Raw genomic sequence first — 12,037 nt, forward strand, 5'->3', positions numbered from 1 at the left:
CCAACACTTTGGGAGGCCGAGATGGGTGGATCACCCGAGGTCAAGAGTTCGAGATCAGCCTGGCAAACACGAAGAGGCCCCCCCCCCCCTGTCTCTAGGAAAAATACAAAATTAGCTAGGTGGTGTGTGCCTGTAGTCCTAGCTACTCGGGAGGCTGAGGCAGGAGACTCACTTGAAGCTGGGAGGTGGAAGCTGCAGTAAGCCAAGATTATGCCACTGCACTCCAGCCTGGGTGACAGAGAGGGGCTCCATCACGAGAAAAAAGAGAATTCCAATTTCTCTACATCTTTGTCAATACTTATTATTGTCTATCTTTTTTTAAATCACAGCCATTATAATGGGTACGAAGCGGCATCTCATTGTGGTTATTTGCAATCCCCTAATGATGCTGAGCGTCTTTTCATGTACTTCTTGGCCATTTTAATCTCATCTTTTTGGAGATACTTATTCAAATATGTTGCCCATTTTTCAGCTGCATTTTTTTTTTGGCGTTGAGTTGGAGAAGTTCTTTATGTATTCTGGATATTAAACCCTTACCTAATATATGAGTTGCCAATATATTCTTGTTTTCCTTATTTTGACAATGTCTTATGACGTACAAAATTTTAACTTTGATGAAGTCAAATTTATCTACGTTTTTTGTTGCATGTGCTTTTTTGGCATCACATCTAAGAAACTGCTGTTGCCTAATCCAAGGTCATGAAGATGTATGCCTTTGCTATCCTCTAACATATAGTTTTAGCTTGTAAATTTACATTTTTCACCCATTTTGAATTAATTTTATGAAAAAAAAGTTGAAAATAATTAGCCAGGCATTGTGGTGCACACCTATAGTCCCAGCTACTCAGGAGGCTGGGGTGGAAAGATCACTTGAATCCAGTAATTTGAGGCTGTAGTGAGCTATGATCACACCACTGTACTCCAGCCTGGGCAACAGAGCAACACCCTGACAAAAAAAATAAATAGATAAATAAAAAGCTGAAGGTAGAAAAATATATCCAATCATCAGAGGCATGTGAGCATCTCTGTCCTCTCTTGCTCTCCTGGGGAACAGTTGGGCCTTTTTGTCCCTTGATTCTAGCTGGTTGGTGGCTCAGCCCAGGCCTTCCTCTCTGATAAATTCCAAAGTGGCTGCCCCGTTCTGATGCCGCCTCAGCCTCCCTAGTCCCTGAGTTTCACCTTTGTTCTCTAATCAGGGTTCAATTCTGTACAAATAGTTTCCAAACTGGAAACCAGAAACACATACTACTTTTCCATAATGCTATGTTAAGTGCAAAATAGATAGGTATTTAATTTTAAATGGCCAAGTAAGCAAATGTCCAAAAATACATCCAGTTCCAGTAAATATATCTCCACACTGTCCCTCTAGGTGCTGACACAGAGGTGTCATTCAATAGGTACCAAATCTTCTTGAACCTCCCCTTCAGGAAGTTGGCTGGAAAGTTTGGAGATGCCGTTATCAGTATCGCCTATCACCCCCAGGCATAGCTATTTTTGTATCCCTGAGTCTCCCTTAGACAGAGAGTAGTCCCACCCATAGAAATTAAGGTGTTTAGAAATTAAGGTGAGTGTTGGGTATCTTTTGCTTTCAAAGATTCAGGAGTCAGTAAGAGATGTGACTAAGAGCGTGGGCTCTGACATCATCAGCAAAGTGACATCCTGAGCAAAACAATTAGTATCTTCATGCCTGAGTTTTCTTGCCTGTAAACTGGAATGAATGGTATTGCAGCTGAGTAGGGATCAAATGAGTTCACACACATGAGGCATGCAGAACAGGGCCTTGCAGGCAGACATCACTGTAGAGTGCACAAATGGGGTCCAGCTGTGAGAACTGGAGCCAGGCAATGAGAGGATAAGGAGGGCTTTAACTTGGGGTGCTAACACCCACACTGAAGGCATGAACTCACTCCAGACAATTTGGTTAATTCCTTTAAGACAGGTACACGCAAAGCTTTCCTTGCTTTGGGGTATACACTAGACAGCCTGAGGTGCCCATTAGTGGCCTGGTTTCTTTTGTGATGGGCACCTCTGGACTCGGAAGCCTGCCAGGATTGCAATGGAGGGTCATCCTCCTCCTCCATGACCCACAACCTCCCAGAGTTTCTTGGGATCTGGAAACACAGAGAAATTACTCCTTCCTATCCTCTTCCCTGCTCACGGTTTCACGTTTTACATTCATTCACAGTTGTTACAACAGGGTCTCAGGGAGCAGGGGCACGTAACAAGTGTTCCCAGGCTGCATCTGACCCAGAGCGTGTCCTACCACAGTCCACCTGCTGAACTGACCCTCACAGCACTAGCTGGCATTCCCTCCACGTGGAGCTTGAGCAGTAAGTATAAAGATGGCCACCAGACAACAATATCCCAGTAAGATGTCTGCCTCTGCAAAAATGATGTAGAACATTTCCAACACAGCTCTTATAAATATTTGTCTTCCAATTAGACAGAGCTTCTTCCTGGAGTTAGGAATTTAGAACCAGCTTGATAAAAATTGACTAAAATCATTAAGGCACAGTGTGTGGGCTGCAGTAATTTGGGGGCCAAGGCAGAGCAAGCTGTCATGGAGAGGGGCAGGAGTTCTGCTGGACGCCTCCTTTGGGAGAGAAAGCTTAATCCTCAGGTGGTGGGAAGGTCTCTGTGGTAGCTAGTCTCCATGATGCTCCCAAGATGATCAACGGTCTGCCTGTACCTATAGGCTGCTGCTCTTATCAAAATGTGGAGGTGAGTTACCCTCCCCTGAATCTGCACTGGCCTTTGAACTTACTGTTTCCAAGTGTTGTTCTAGGAGCTGTGAGGACTGGCAGCTGCCATTTCTTCCTTCTCCTGGAAGCCAGCTGCCATGTTGTAGGAAAATCCAGCTATGCTGCTAAAGATACCACGTGGAGGCTGTGTCAGGAAAGTTGACGTGCAGCCACTTGAGTGAAGGCTATATGGCCTTCCCGCCTGGCTGGAGAGAAAACAGCCACATGGGAAGTCACAAGTGAGACCGGGGGAACGGCCCAGCCATGTAATCCCAGCTGCCCCAACTCCTGACCCACAGATGCAGGAAAAATAGTAACTCACTGCTTTAAGCCCCTAAGTTGTGGGGTAGTTTGTTATGAAGTAAGTAACAATGCTCAATGAGTAAGTGTGCCTTTCAAAAATCTGAGATAGTTTAATAAGTCCTTATAAAAGTTCATTTAATTGTAAAAAAATACCAACTAACAAAAACAATTTAAAATGTTATTTTTAAAAAAAACAGAGACAAAAAGACCAGAGTCAGTGTTTGCCAGGCATAGTGGTTCAAGCCTGTAATCCCAGCACTTTGGGAGGTCAAGGCAGGTGGATCAATTGAGGTCAGGAGTTCTCTACTAAAAATACAAAAATTAGACTGGCATGGTGGCGGGCACCTGTAATCTCAGATACTTGGGAGGCTGAGGCAGGACAATCACTTGAACCCAGGAGGCGGAGGGTGCAGTGAGCTGAGTTCTCACCACTGCCCTCCAGCCTGGGCAACAGAGCAAGACTCCGTCTCAAAAAAAGAAAAGTCAAGAGTGAAAGTCTCACTGTGTTGCCCAGGTTGGTCTTGAACTCATAGGCTCAAGCAATCCACCAGTCTTGGTCTCCTAAAGTTCTGGGATTACAGGAGTCAACCACTGCGCCTGGCCAAAAATTGTTAAATTTTTAAATTAAAAAATCCCTCAAAATAGGCCAGGCACAGTGGCTCACACCTGTAATCCCAGCACTTGGGGAGGTTGAAGAGGGTGGGTTCTTTGAGGCCAGGTCAACACCAGCCTGGCCAACATGGAAAAACCTCATCTCTACTAAAAATACAAAAATTAGCCAGGTGTGGTGCTGCAGTCCTGTAATCCCACCCATTCGGGAGGCTGAGGCAGGAGAATCGCTTGAACCTGGGAGACAGAGGTTGCAGTAAACTGAGATCACACCACTAAACTCCAGCCTGAGAAACAGAGCAATTCTGCCTAAATTTAAAGAAAAATTCCCTCAAATAATTGCAAATTATATATCTAATAAGAGACTTACATCCAAATGCATAAAGAACTATTACAACCCAACAATGAAAAGAGTAACAACCCAATTTAAAAATGGACAAAGGATCTGAATAGACACACTTCCAAGAAAATATACAAATGACCAAAAAGCACATGAAAAGATGCTCAACATCATTAGTCACTAGTCAAATACAAATCAAAGCAATGAGACACCAATTCAATGGCTACAGATAAATGGTAACAAATACTGCAGAGGATGAGGGGAAACTGGAACCTCATTTAAGCTGCTGGTGAGAATTCAGAATAGTGCAGTTACTTTGGGAAACACGTAGCAATTCCTCAAAAGGTTAAACACAGAGGTACCATATGACCCGGCAACACTACCCCAGGTATATACCCAAGAGAAGTGAAAACACAGCCCCCACAAACACTTACACATCAACTGTTATTCTGCTTATTCATAATAAGCAAAAAGTAGAGACAATCCATCTATCCACCAACTAATGAATGGCTATAATAAATGTGATATACACATCCATACATGGAATCTTTGACAATAAAAAGGAATAAAGTACATACCAAACATGCTTCACGGACCTTGAACCTTGAAAATATTATGTTAAGTGAAATAAGCCAGCTGTAAAATAAAAACATGGACTGTACAATTGTATTTACATGGAAAATTCAGAATAGGAAAATCCATGCCAGTGAAAAGTGTAAGTGGTGGCTGAGAGTTGAAGGAAAGGGGAGTGTGTGACTGCTAACAGTTACAAAGTTCCTTTAAAAAATGCAGACTGGGCCAGACGCAGTGGCTCTCTCATCTGTAATCCCAGCACTTTGGGAGGCCGAGGCAGTCAGATCACCTGAGGTCAGGAGTTTGAAACCAGTCTGCCCAACATGGTGAAACCCCATCTCTACTAAAAATACAAAAATTAGCCGGGCATGGTGGCATGTGCCTGTAATCTCAGCTAACCAGGAGGCTGAGGCAGAAGAAATGCTTGAACTTTGGAGGCAGAGGCTGCAGTGAGCCAAGATGGCGCCACTGCACTCCAGCCTGGGTGATAGAGCAAAACTTAGTCTCAAAAAAAAAAAAAAAAAAAAAATGCTGACTGGTCATGGTGGCTCACACTTGTAATCTCAGTACTTTGGGAGGCAGGAGGATAGATAAAACCTGGCAACATAGTGGGACTCTGTATCTACAAAAAAAAAAAAAAATTAGCCCGGTGTGGGGGTACATGCTGGTAGACCCAGGCCTGGGATCATGCCACTGCACTCCAGCCTGGGTTACAGGGACACTGTCACCAAAAAAAAAAAAAAAAAAAAAAGTTGTAAACTTAGGCTGTGTGGCTCACACCTGTGACCCCAGCACTTTGGGATGCCTAGGCAAAAGGTCTGCCATGAGGCCAGCAGTTTTAGAACAGCCTGGGCAACACAGTGAAGCTGCACTTCTATTTATTTATTTATTAATGAATATTCCAAAATTAGATTTTGATGACAGATGCAGAACTCTGTGAATATCCTAAAGACCACAGACACGTAAACCTTGAAGTGTGAATTACATAATGCTCTTAAAGAAAAAGCTTATCACATGCATGCATAGACAGAGCCCACTCCACCCACCTCAGCCCCTGTGCTCTTGCAGCTCTATCTTGCACACACACGGGCACACAACTGCTTGTATGTTTCATTCATTTCTGGTAAAACGGTTCTGTTCCAGGGAGCACACACAGATGAAGGGAAGTGGTCACATCAGGCCCTCAGTGTGGTGCTGGCCCAGGGAGAGAGCCTATGTGGTAGAAACCCTTATCCTCTACTCCACCCGGGATGAATTCTTCTAGATAACTTAGCAAAAAGGGACAAGGATGCTTCTGGCTCATGCCTCAGGGCACTGTGGGGCTTCGGTAAGGACCCCTCGGAGGGGTTGAGAACAAACGAGATTCTTGCTCACGACACTGATCCCTTCCACAGGAGCAACTGGGGGTCTAAGTGAGCTCTCTGTAGGATTCACAGGGGCTCACCACAGATGGAAGGTGCTGGCTGTGAGGTCTGGGGCCAGAGGCTGGGCCTGCATCCCAAGTGTCCTCCCTGTACCATGGACACACAGGAGCACCCAGAGTGCTGCAGGCAAAGCCAGCTGTGCCTGTGATCAATGAGCAACCACCCCACTCCGACTCCTGGTGATCAACCAATGTGCAACGCCCCCACCCCGACTTCCTGTGATCAATCAATGAGCAACCACCCCACCCACACTCCCTAGGACCCCCCAGAGAAGGATTCCAGAGTCTGTGACACTCTCCTTTCCAAGCCTCTCTGGCAGAGGGGCTCCACCCGCTAAGGTCTTACTTGGGGCTTGGCCTTCAGGAACATGGCTCTCCATATCGTTGCTGGATTTACTGTGCACCACGCTAGCTTTCCTCATGGCATTCTCGCTGAAACACAAACAGAGAAGAGAGGTTTGGTTACACCAGTGAGTCCAATGCTGCGGGGCCCTGGCCAACAGGTCCTGCAGAGCAGCTGCTCCTGGTAACAAGGTGCTGTCCTCAGCACACCAGTCTGGCTGAGGTCCAAAAGAGGCATGAAGAAAGGGGCACTCAGCAAAGAGCAATGACAGGCCGCTGAGCCAGGGAGAGTGACCAGGATGATGAAACAGAAGGGACTGGAAAAGTGGTCACCATGGAGCAAAGAGGGAACCATGGCACGAAGGGGTGGGGGGCTAGTCCCTACATGATGAAGGAGGTATGCATTAGACTACGGCGGCAGCTGGTCTCTAGTTCCTAGTTCCTGTTCTCTTGAGTGGCCTGGATCCCCACCAACTCTGCCAGCATGGTAGGACCCAGATTTCTCCTCTGTAAAATAAAGGGGCCACGAGAAGTCATCATTCAGTCCCTCCCAAAGCAAGGGTTTGACCCTGTGTGGGACAACGCAGGTCCTATATGTGGGATCAGAGAGAAGCCCCAACTTCAACACCTTCTAGCTGGGAACAAGAGGAGAAAGAAGACAGAAACATGAAACGTTATCTTTAATAACATTTACCAACAATTCTGTACTGAGAGATGGAATCCTATGAAAGGTTTTTCATCACACTTCTGCTCCGCAGAGACAAAGAGCCACGTGCGTCAGTTAAGCTGGAGCCAGCTTGAATGCAGCCCACATTGCCCCTGACATTCACAGGGCAAGACGGGAACAGGAGTGCATCTGTTAGGAAGGCCTGGCCTGTGGCTCCCAGGGACTGGCTGCCCTGGTCTGCTCATGGCCTGCCTTCTTCCCAGGAGGAGAGGTCTCTTCCCTGCCTGGTCTCCGTGCAACAGCTTTGAGGTGGTGGGATGACCAGGTTGAAGAAATGTACTTGGTGAGCTGAAGGCAAGGCGGCACCAGACACCAGTGGATTTGCTGGTGGACAAGCGCTGTCCTCTCCTGGGTAACATCACAGATGACATACACACTGTGGGCACCAACTGTCAGCAACACTGGGCTTACTGATAAAGAAACAAGCGAGTGTGCCAGGGCTCGGGGGCCTTGTCTCGGAGTGAACTGAATAGGCCCAGTCCAGCTGGTGCTAGAAATAATTCTGATCACTCCAAACAGTAATCAACCAACCCCAGGAAACAGAAGGACTGTGCACACGGGGCTGCAGCAACACAACTGTGATTCCTCAAGACATCACAGAAAGGAGACTCAATGCTGAGACGCGCACACATCTGTCTTCATGTGAAAAGAAAAACAAAGCGACACTGTCCTACCCCTGCTCAATTCAAAAAGCATGCTTGCAGCTCCCACCTCCCTGGGTGCTTTCTGAAGCCTCAACTGAGGCGACAAGGCAGCAAGAGGTTCCTGCTCACCAGGCATCCATGGGTGAAACAGAAAAATAAGGGGAAAGGTCACTAGGGCCACAAGAGATGAGAGTTATTAGTTCAGGAGGATGAGAACCAGCTCACACACAGTGCAGGGTCAGAGTCCTGGTGAAGCCAGGCAGGGTAGGCGGGGAGGACCCTGTGCACATGGTCTGGGGCTGGCAAGGGGCAGGCTCTCCAAACCCAGACGCTGAGAAGGGAGCTGCCAGGCCCCAAGAGTCACTGAGCATTTCTGATAGAAGTGGCTGCACAGGCCTCTTTTCTGAAGGATGCCTCACCTGTGCCCCTCCCACCTCAAGAGCATACCTGTCTTTCTTCCCACCTTCCTTTTCTCTTTTGTTTTTTGAGACAAGGTCTCACTCTGTCACAGGTACAGCACAATGGCACAAACAGCTCACTGCAGTTGTGAACTCCTGGGCTCAAGTATCCTTCCACCTCAGCCTCCCAAATAGTTGGGACGACAGGCATGCACTACCACGCCTGGCTAAGTTTTTTGGTTTATACTTTTTATTATTTATTATTATTATTTTGGTAAAGACAGGGTCTTGTTTTATTTTCCAGCCTGGTCTTGAACTCCTGGCCTTCAGTGATCCTCCCAACTTGGCCTCCCAAATCACTGGGACCAATAGCAAGACTCAGGAGAGAGCAGCAGAAACAGCAGCAAAGCGGGACAATATAAAGGTTGGCTGTGTGAGGAGTGGGGAGGCCGTGGGGCACATGTGGCCAGGAGTCAGAGAGGGAGAATGGTGCACAGGAGTCTCAGGGTGACATCCAGTTACACAGATTGGCTCTATGACCTACAGCAACAATCACGGAAGGCAAAGCCAGGCCTGATACAAAAGCAGTCTTTTCAAGCTGCTACTGGCTATTTTTGAGTGTGTCCGCACACTAGCAGTCCCCAATCTTGGTGCAGCAGAGACGCCTGGCACAGTCACAGAGACAAGATCCAGAAACACGGCTTAGTGCAATAGCTTTGGGGTGGTGGAATGACCAGGTTGAAGAAACCGTGTTTGGTGAGCTGAAGACAAGCTGGCATCAGACACCAGGGGATGTGCTGGTGGATGAGCCCTGTCCGGTCCTGGGTAACGTCATAGATGACGTGGACACTGGGCACTTACTGTCAGCAAGTGAAAGCCTGAGGAGCATGGAACAAACTGGAGGCCGGAAACAGGCATGTCTTGACAGGCCAACACCAGGAAAACCCAGCTTATGTCAACGTCCAGTCCTGGCTGAGCTTCAGCGGGTTGGAGTGGGGCTGAGAAGCAATAGGTGATCATCCTGCAAGGCTGCGGCTCTAAACAGCAGCACCGTGCCATGTCACTCGCATGTCCTCTATGCAGCATTCACCCAAGAAGGCCCTGCAGGTTTGGTGGCTGGTAAACAGACACCCTGCACCATTTTCAATTCTGTGAATAATATTTTTGAAAATGTCTTTGCTCTTGTTTCTACTTTGAAGATCGTGTGCCACAAAATAGACACAGTGTAAAAAAAGCACCCAGATACCCTGCAGTGAAACCCCCACACTTCCCCGTGGATGCTGCCCTCTCCTCTTCAGCTAGCCCAGCGCTTTCCAGAGGCATCCCTTGCCTGGACACTGACTCCACCAGGGCACTCATTTCACATTCCTGCTGAGATCCACTCCCCCACCTCCTTCCTTCCTCAGACCTAACATGCCTGCTGCAGGGGCCAACTTTCAGAACAGCACCAACTGCTCCCAAAGCCCCCTTCTGATCTCAATGAGCTGGGCTCTGCTGCCAACCCCAGAATGCCTTCCTGAACAGTGAGACCCGACTGGCCACTCCTCAGCCTCGGTCTTGTGAAGACAAATTCCCTTCGATTCACTGTCATGAAACGAAGGAAAACGATTGTACGAGACAGCTCCAAACACGGAGCAAGGAGTATAGCTTCAGACAAAGAACAGAGAACCAACCTGTCATGGTGAGCTTTACCTCCACCCAAGCAAGCTTGGAAAACGAGGGTCTGCCCAGCCAGGGGCGGGCAGCGAGCAGACTGGTGTCAAGCTCAATGGCTGTCCTGCCATAGTCCCATCCAACATAAGCAACAGGCTCGCAAACAGTAGGAGCCTATAAGGCAGCCACCAAGGAACCCCAGGATGCCTGGATAGTGCTTACACTAGCTGAGGAAGGGGGCTGGGGGATCACTCCCTGCTTGCGACCAACCAGACCTCTGGACACAAGGACTGTCACCTGCTCAGAGCACACAACCACTTGCTGTGACCTGGGCTCCAGTGCTCTGCCTAGGGCCATGATCTAGCTGGCTGTCATGGGCATGTCTGTGCACCCAATCAGGGTTCAACTCGTACCTGGTTTAAAGCGAAGCCTCTCCAGGGACCTTACTGTCCAGAACTGTCCCCAGAACATGGTATGTCTCAAAGGCATTGCCTGACCCTTTCTGAGCAGCCTGCAGGGACACACTAAGAAAAGCTGTTGTATTTTCATTGCCCAGCACCAAGTGCCTATGCCAGAAATCTGCAAACCCCCTTTACTTTCTAACTGCCACCTCCAATTCCCCAAGTTCACATCTCTGCCACAACTCCCACTGAATCTGTGGCAATTCCTCCCACTGGGCCTGTCTCCAGTTCCCCTTCCTACCCCCACACCCTTCCCAGCACCCCAAGTCACAGGACTGCCAGTGAGCGTGGGAAGCAAACTGGGCCATATCCCTGCCTGCCTCGAGGTCCTTGATCCTCACCTCTCACCAGGAGGGCAGGCAGCCTGTCCTGGACCCCACCAAGGCTGCTCCTATGCCTGCCTGCACACTGTCCCCAGGACCCTGGGGATGGTGACCTGCTGCCTCGCACACTGCCTGACCATCCCATCAGGACTGCATAGAAACCCTGTAGCCACCTCACCCATGTCTGTGGCACCTCCTGGAGAGATCACTGGTTCTTGTGTACCAGTCCCACTATACTCTGAACACCCTGTGAGTAGAGACAATGGCTGTTCACCTTTGTGGGCAGCAGACAGGCATCACTGCCAGACAAAACTACTGGCTCTCTTTAGCACAAGGAGTGGAACCGCCATGCATTTTGATGAGACATGATGTGCAGAATGAAAAATCAGCATGGCAGCCATAGGAGCAAACCAGGCCTAAAACAGGCATCTCCTGGCAGTGAAGACCAGGGTGCCCAGGGAAGGTGTGTGCTGGGGCAGGCAGCTGGGCCTGGCAGGAAGCAGAGAAGGGAAGAAGGGCCTGGGCTTAAATTCCAAAGTGGCCACTCACCAACTCTGGGTCCTGGGAGAGGCACTCCCTCCCCCAAAGCATGGCCCCTTCATAAAGGAGGACTCTGAGGGGCTGTGGCCGGGATGAAGGTTCACAGAGAGGACCAGGCAGTGAGGACAGAGCCGGCGTTGGCTGGGTCTACAGGGCTACTGTCCAGCAGGGGCTTGTGGTTCCTCACCTCCTTCCTGTACCCAAATTGGGAAACTCTATCAACAGAAGTCCACTCTCAGTCTTTACAATCTGAATGAGACTAGGATAAACCAAAAACCTGGCAAACTGCGTACCCTAGGGAAGGAACACAGGTCATCAAATGCAAAGCCTGCTAAGGTCAGCGAGGCCCAAGGCAAGCTGCCCCGTCTGCCCTCACCCAACTGGCAGTGCCTCCCCGTCCTCCCTTTGCACACAGGGTGGGGACAGTGCTGACCTCACGCAGGGCTCTGAGGTTAATTATCACTTAATATTATAAGGCACTGGACACACAGGAAGTGCGAGGGATGCATTAAAGAAATAAGTCAGGTAACAGCCTGCTGAACTGTGCAGTAGGACAGCATCCCAAAACACCTCTGCCACGCATTGAGGTTACTGTCACCCCCTCCACAGCAGATGATGGAGTGGTGAGCACCAGCAGCTTCCTGAGGCAGAGCCACCCTTCCACTGGAGCTCTGAGTCCCCTGCAGTGTACCGAGGCCAGCTCTACAGCCCGCAGGAAGGACGTTCACACAAACGTGGAGGAGGCCTGAGCTGGCCTCCCCGCTCCCACTCCTGCTCCATGCCCTGACTCTGCCTTCCACAAACATCCTGGTTCCCACTGAGGACCCTCTCTCCTCTCAATGAGGCCTCTCCCCGGCCCCACCCTCTTCACCACTGTACCCCCGCCACACTGCCAGGCCCCTTCCCTGGTCTAACTGCTTTCCCTTTGCTGAATGAAGGCATGAATTCCCAGGACAGCCA

At 49.1% G+C, this 12,037-nt stretch overlaps 1 protein-coding gene across 3 annotated transcripts in view; it reads right to left on the minus strand.

Moving 5' to 3' along the window:
* Positions 1-12,037, minus strand: part of LOC139361550 (centromere protein I-like) — a 42,040-nt gene that overhangs the window by 17,399 nt on the left and 12,604 nt on the right. For 2 of the 3 annotated variants that reach the window (XR_011619109.1, XM_071090140.1), the window contains exon 5: positions 6,336-6,421. Coding sequence is in view for 2 of the 3 variants with exons in the window: in XM_071090140.1 (XP_070946241.1) it covers positions 6,336-6,421 (86 nt within the window). In the remaining variant the exon portion in view is untranslated. Of the gene's footprint in view, positions 1-5,902; positions 6,422-12,037 lie in introns of those variants that run through there. The other variant, XM_071090139.1, reaches the window with a different exon arrangement.

This window comes from Macaca nemestrina, unplaced genomic scaffold (genome assembly GCF_043159975.1).
Source record: "Macaca nemestrina isolate mMacNem1 unplaced genomic scaffold, mMacNem.hap1 Scaffold_60, whole genome shotgun sequence".
Lineage (NCBI taxonomy): Eukaryota > Metazoa > Chordata > Mammalia > Primates > Cercopithecidae > Macaca > Macaca nemestrina.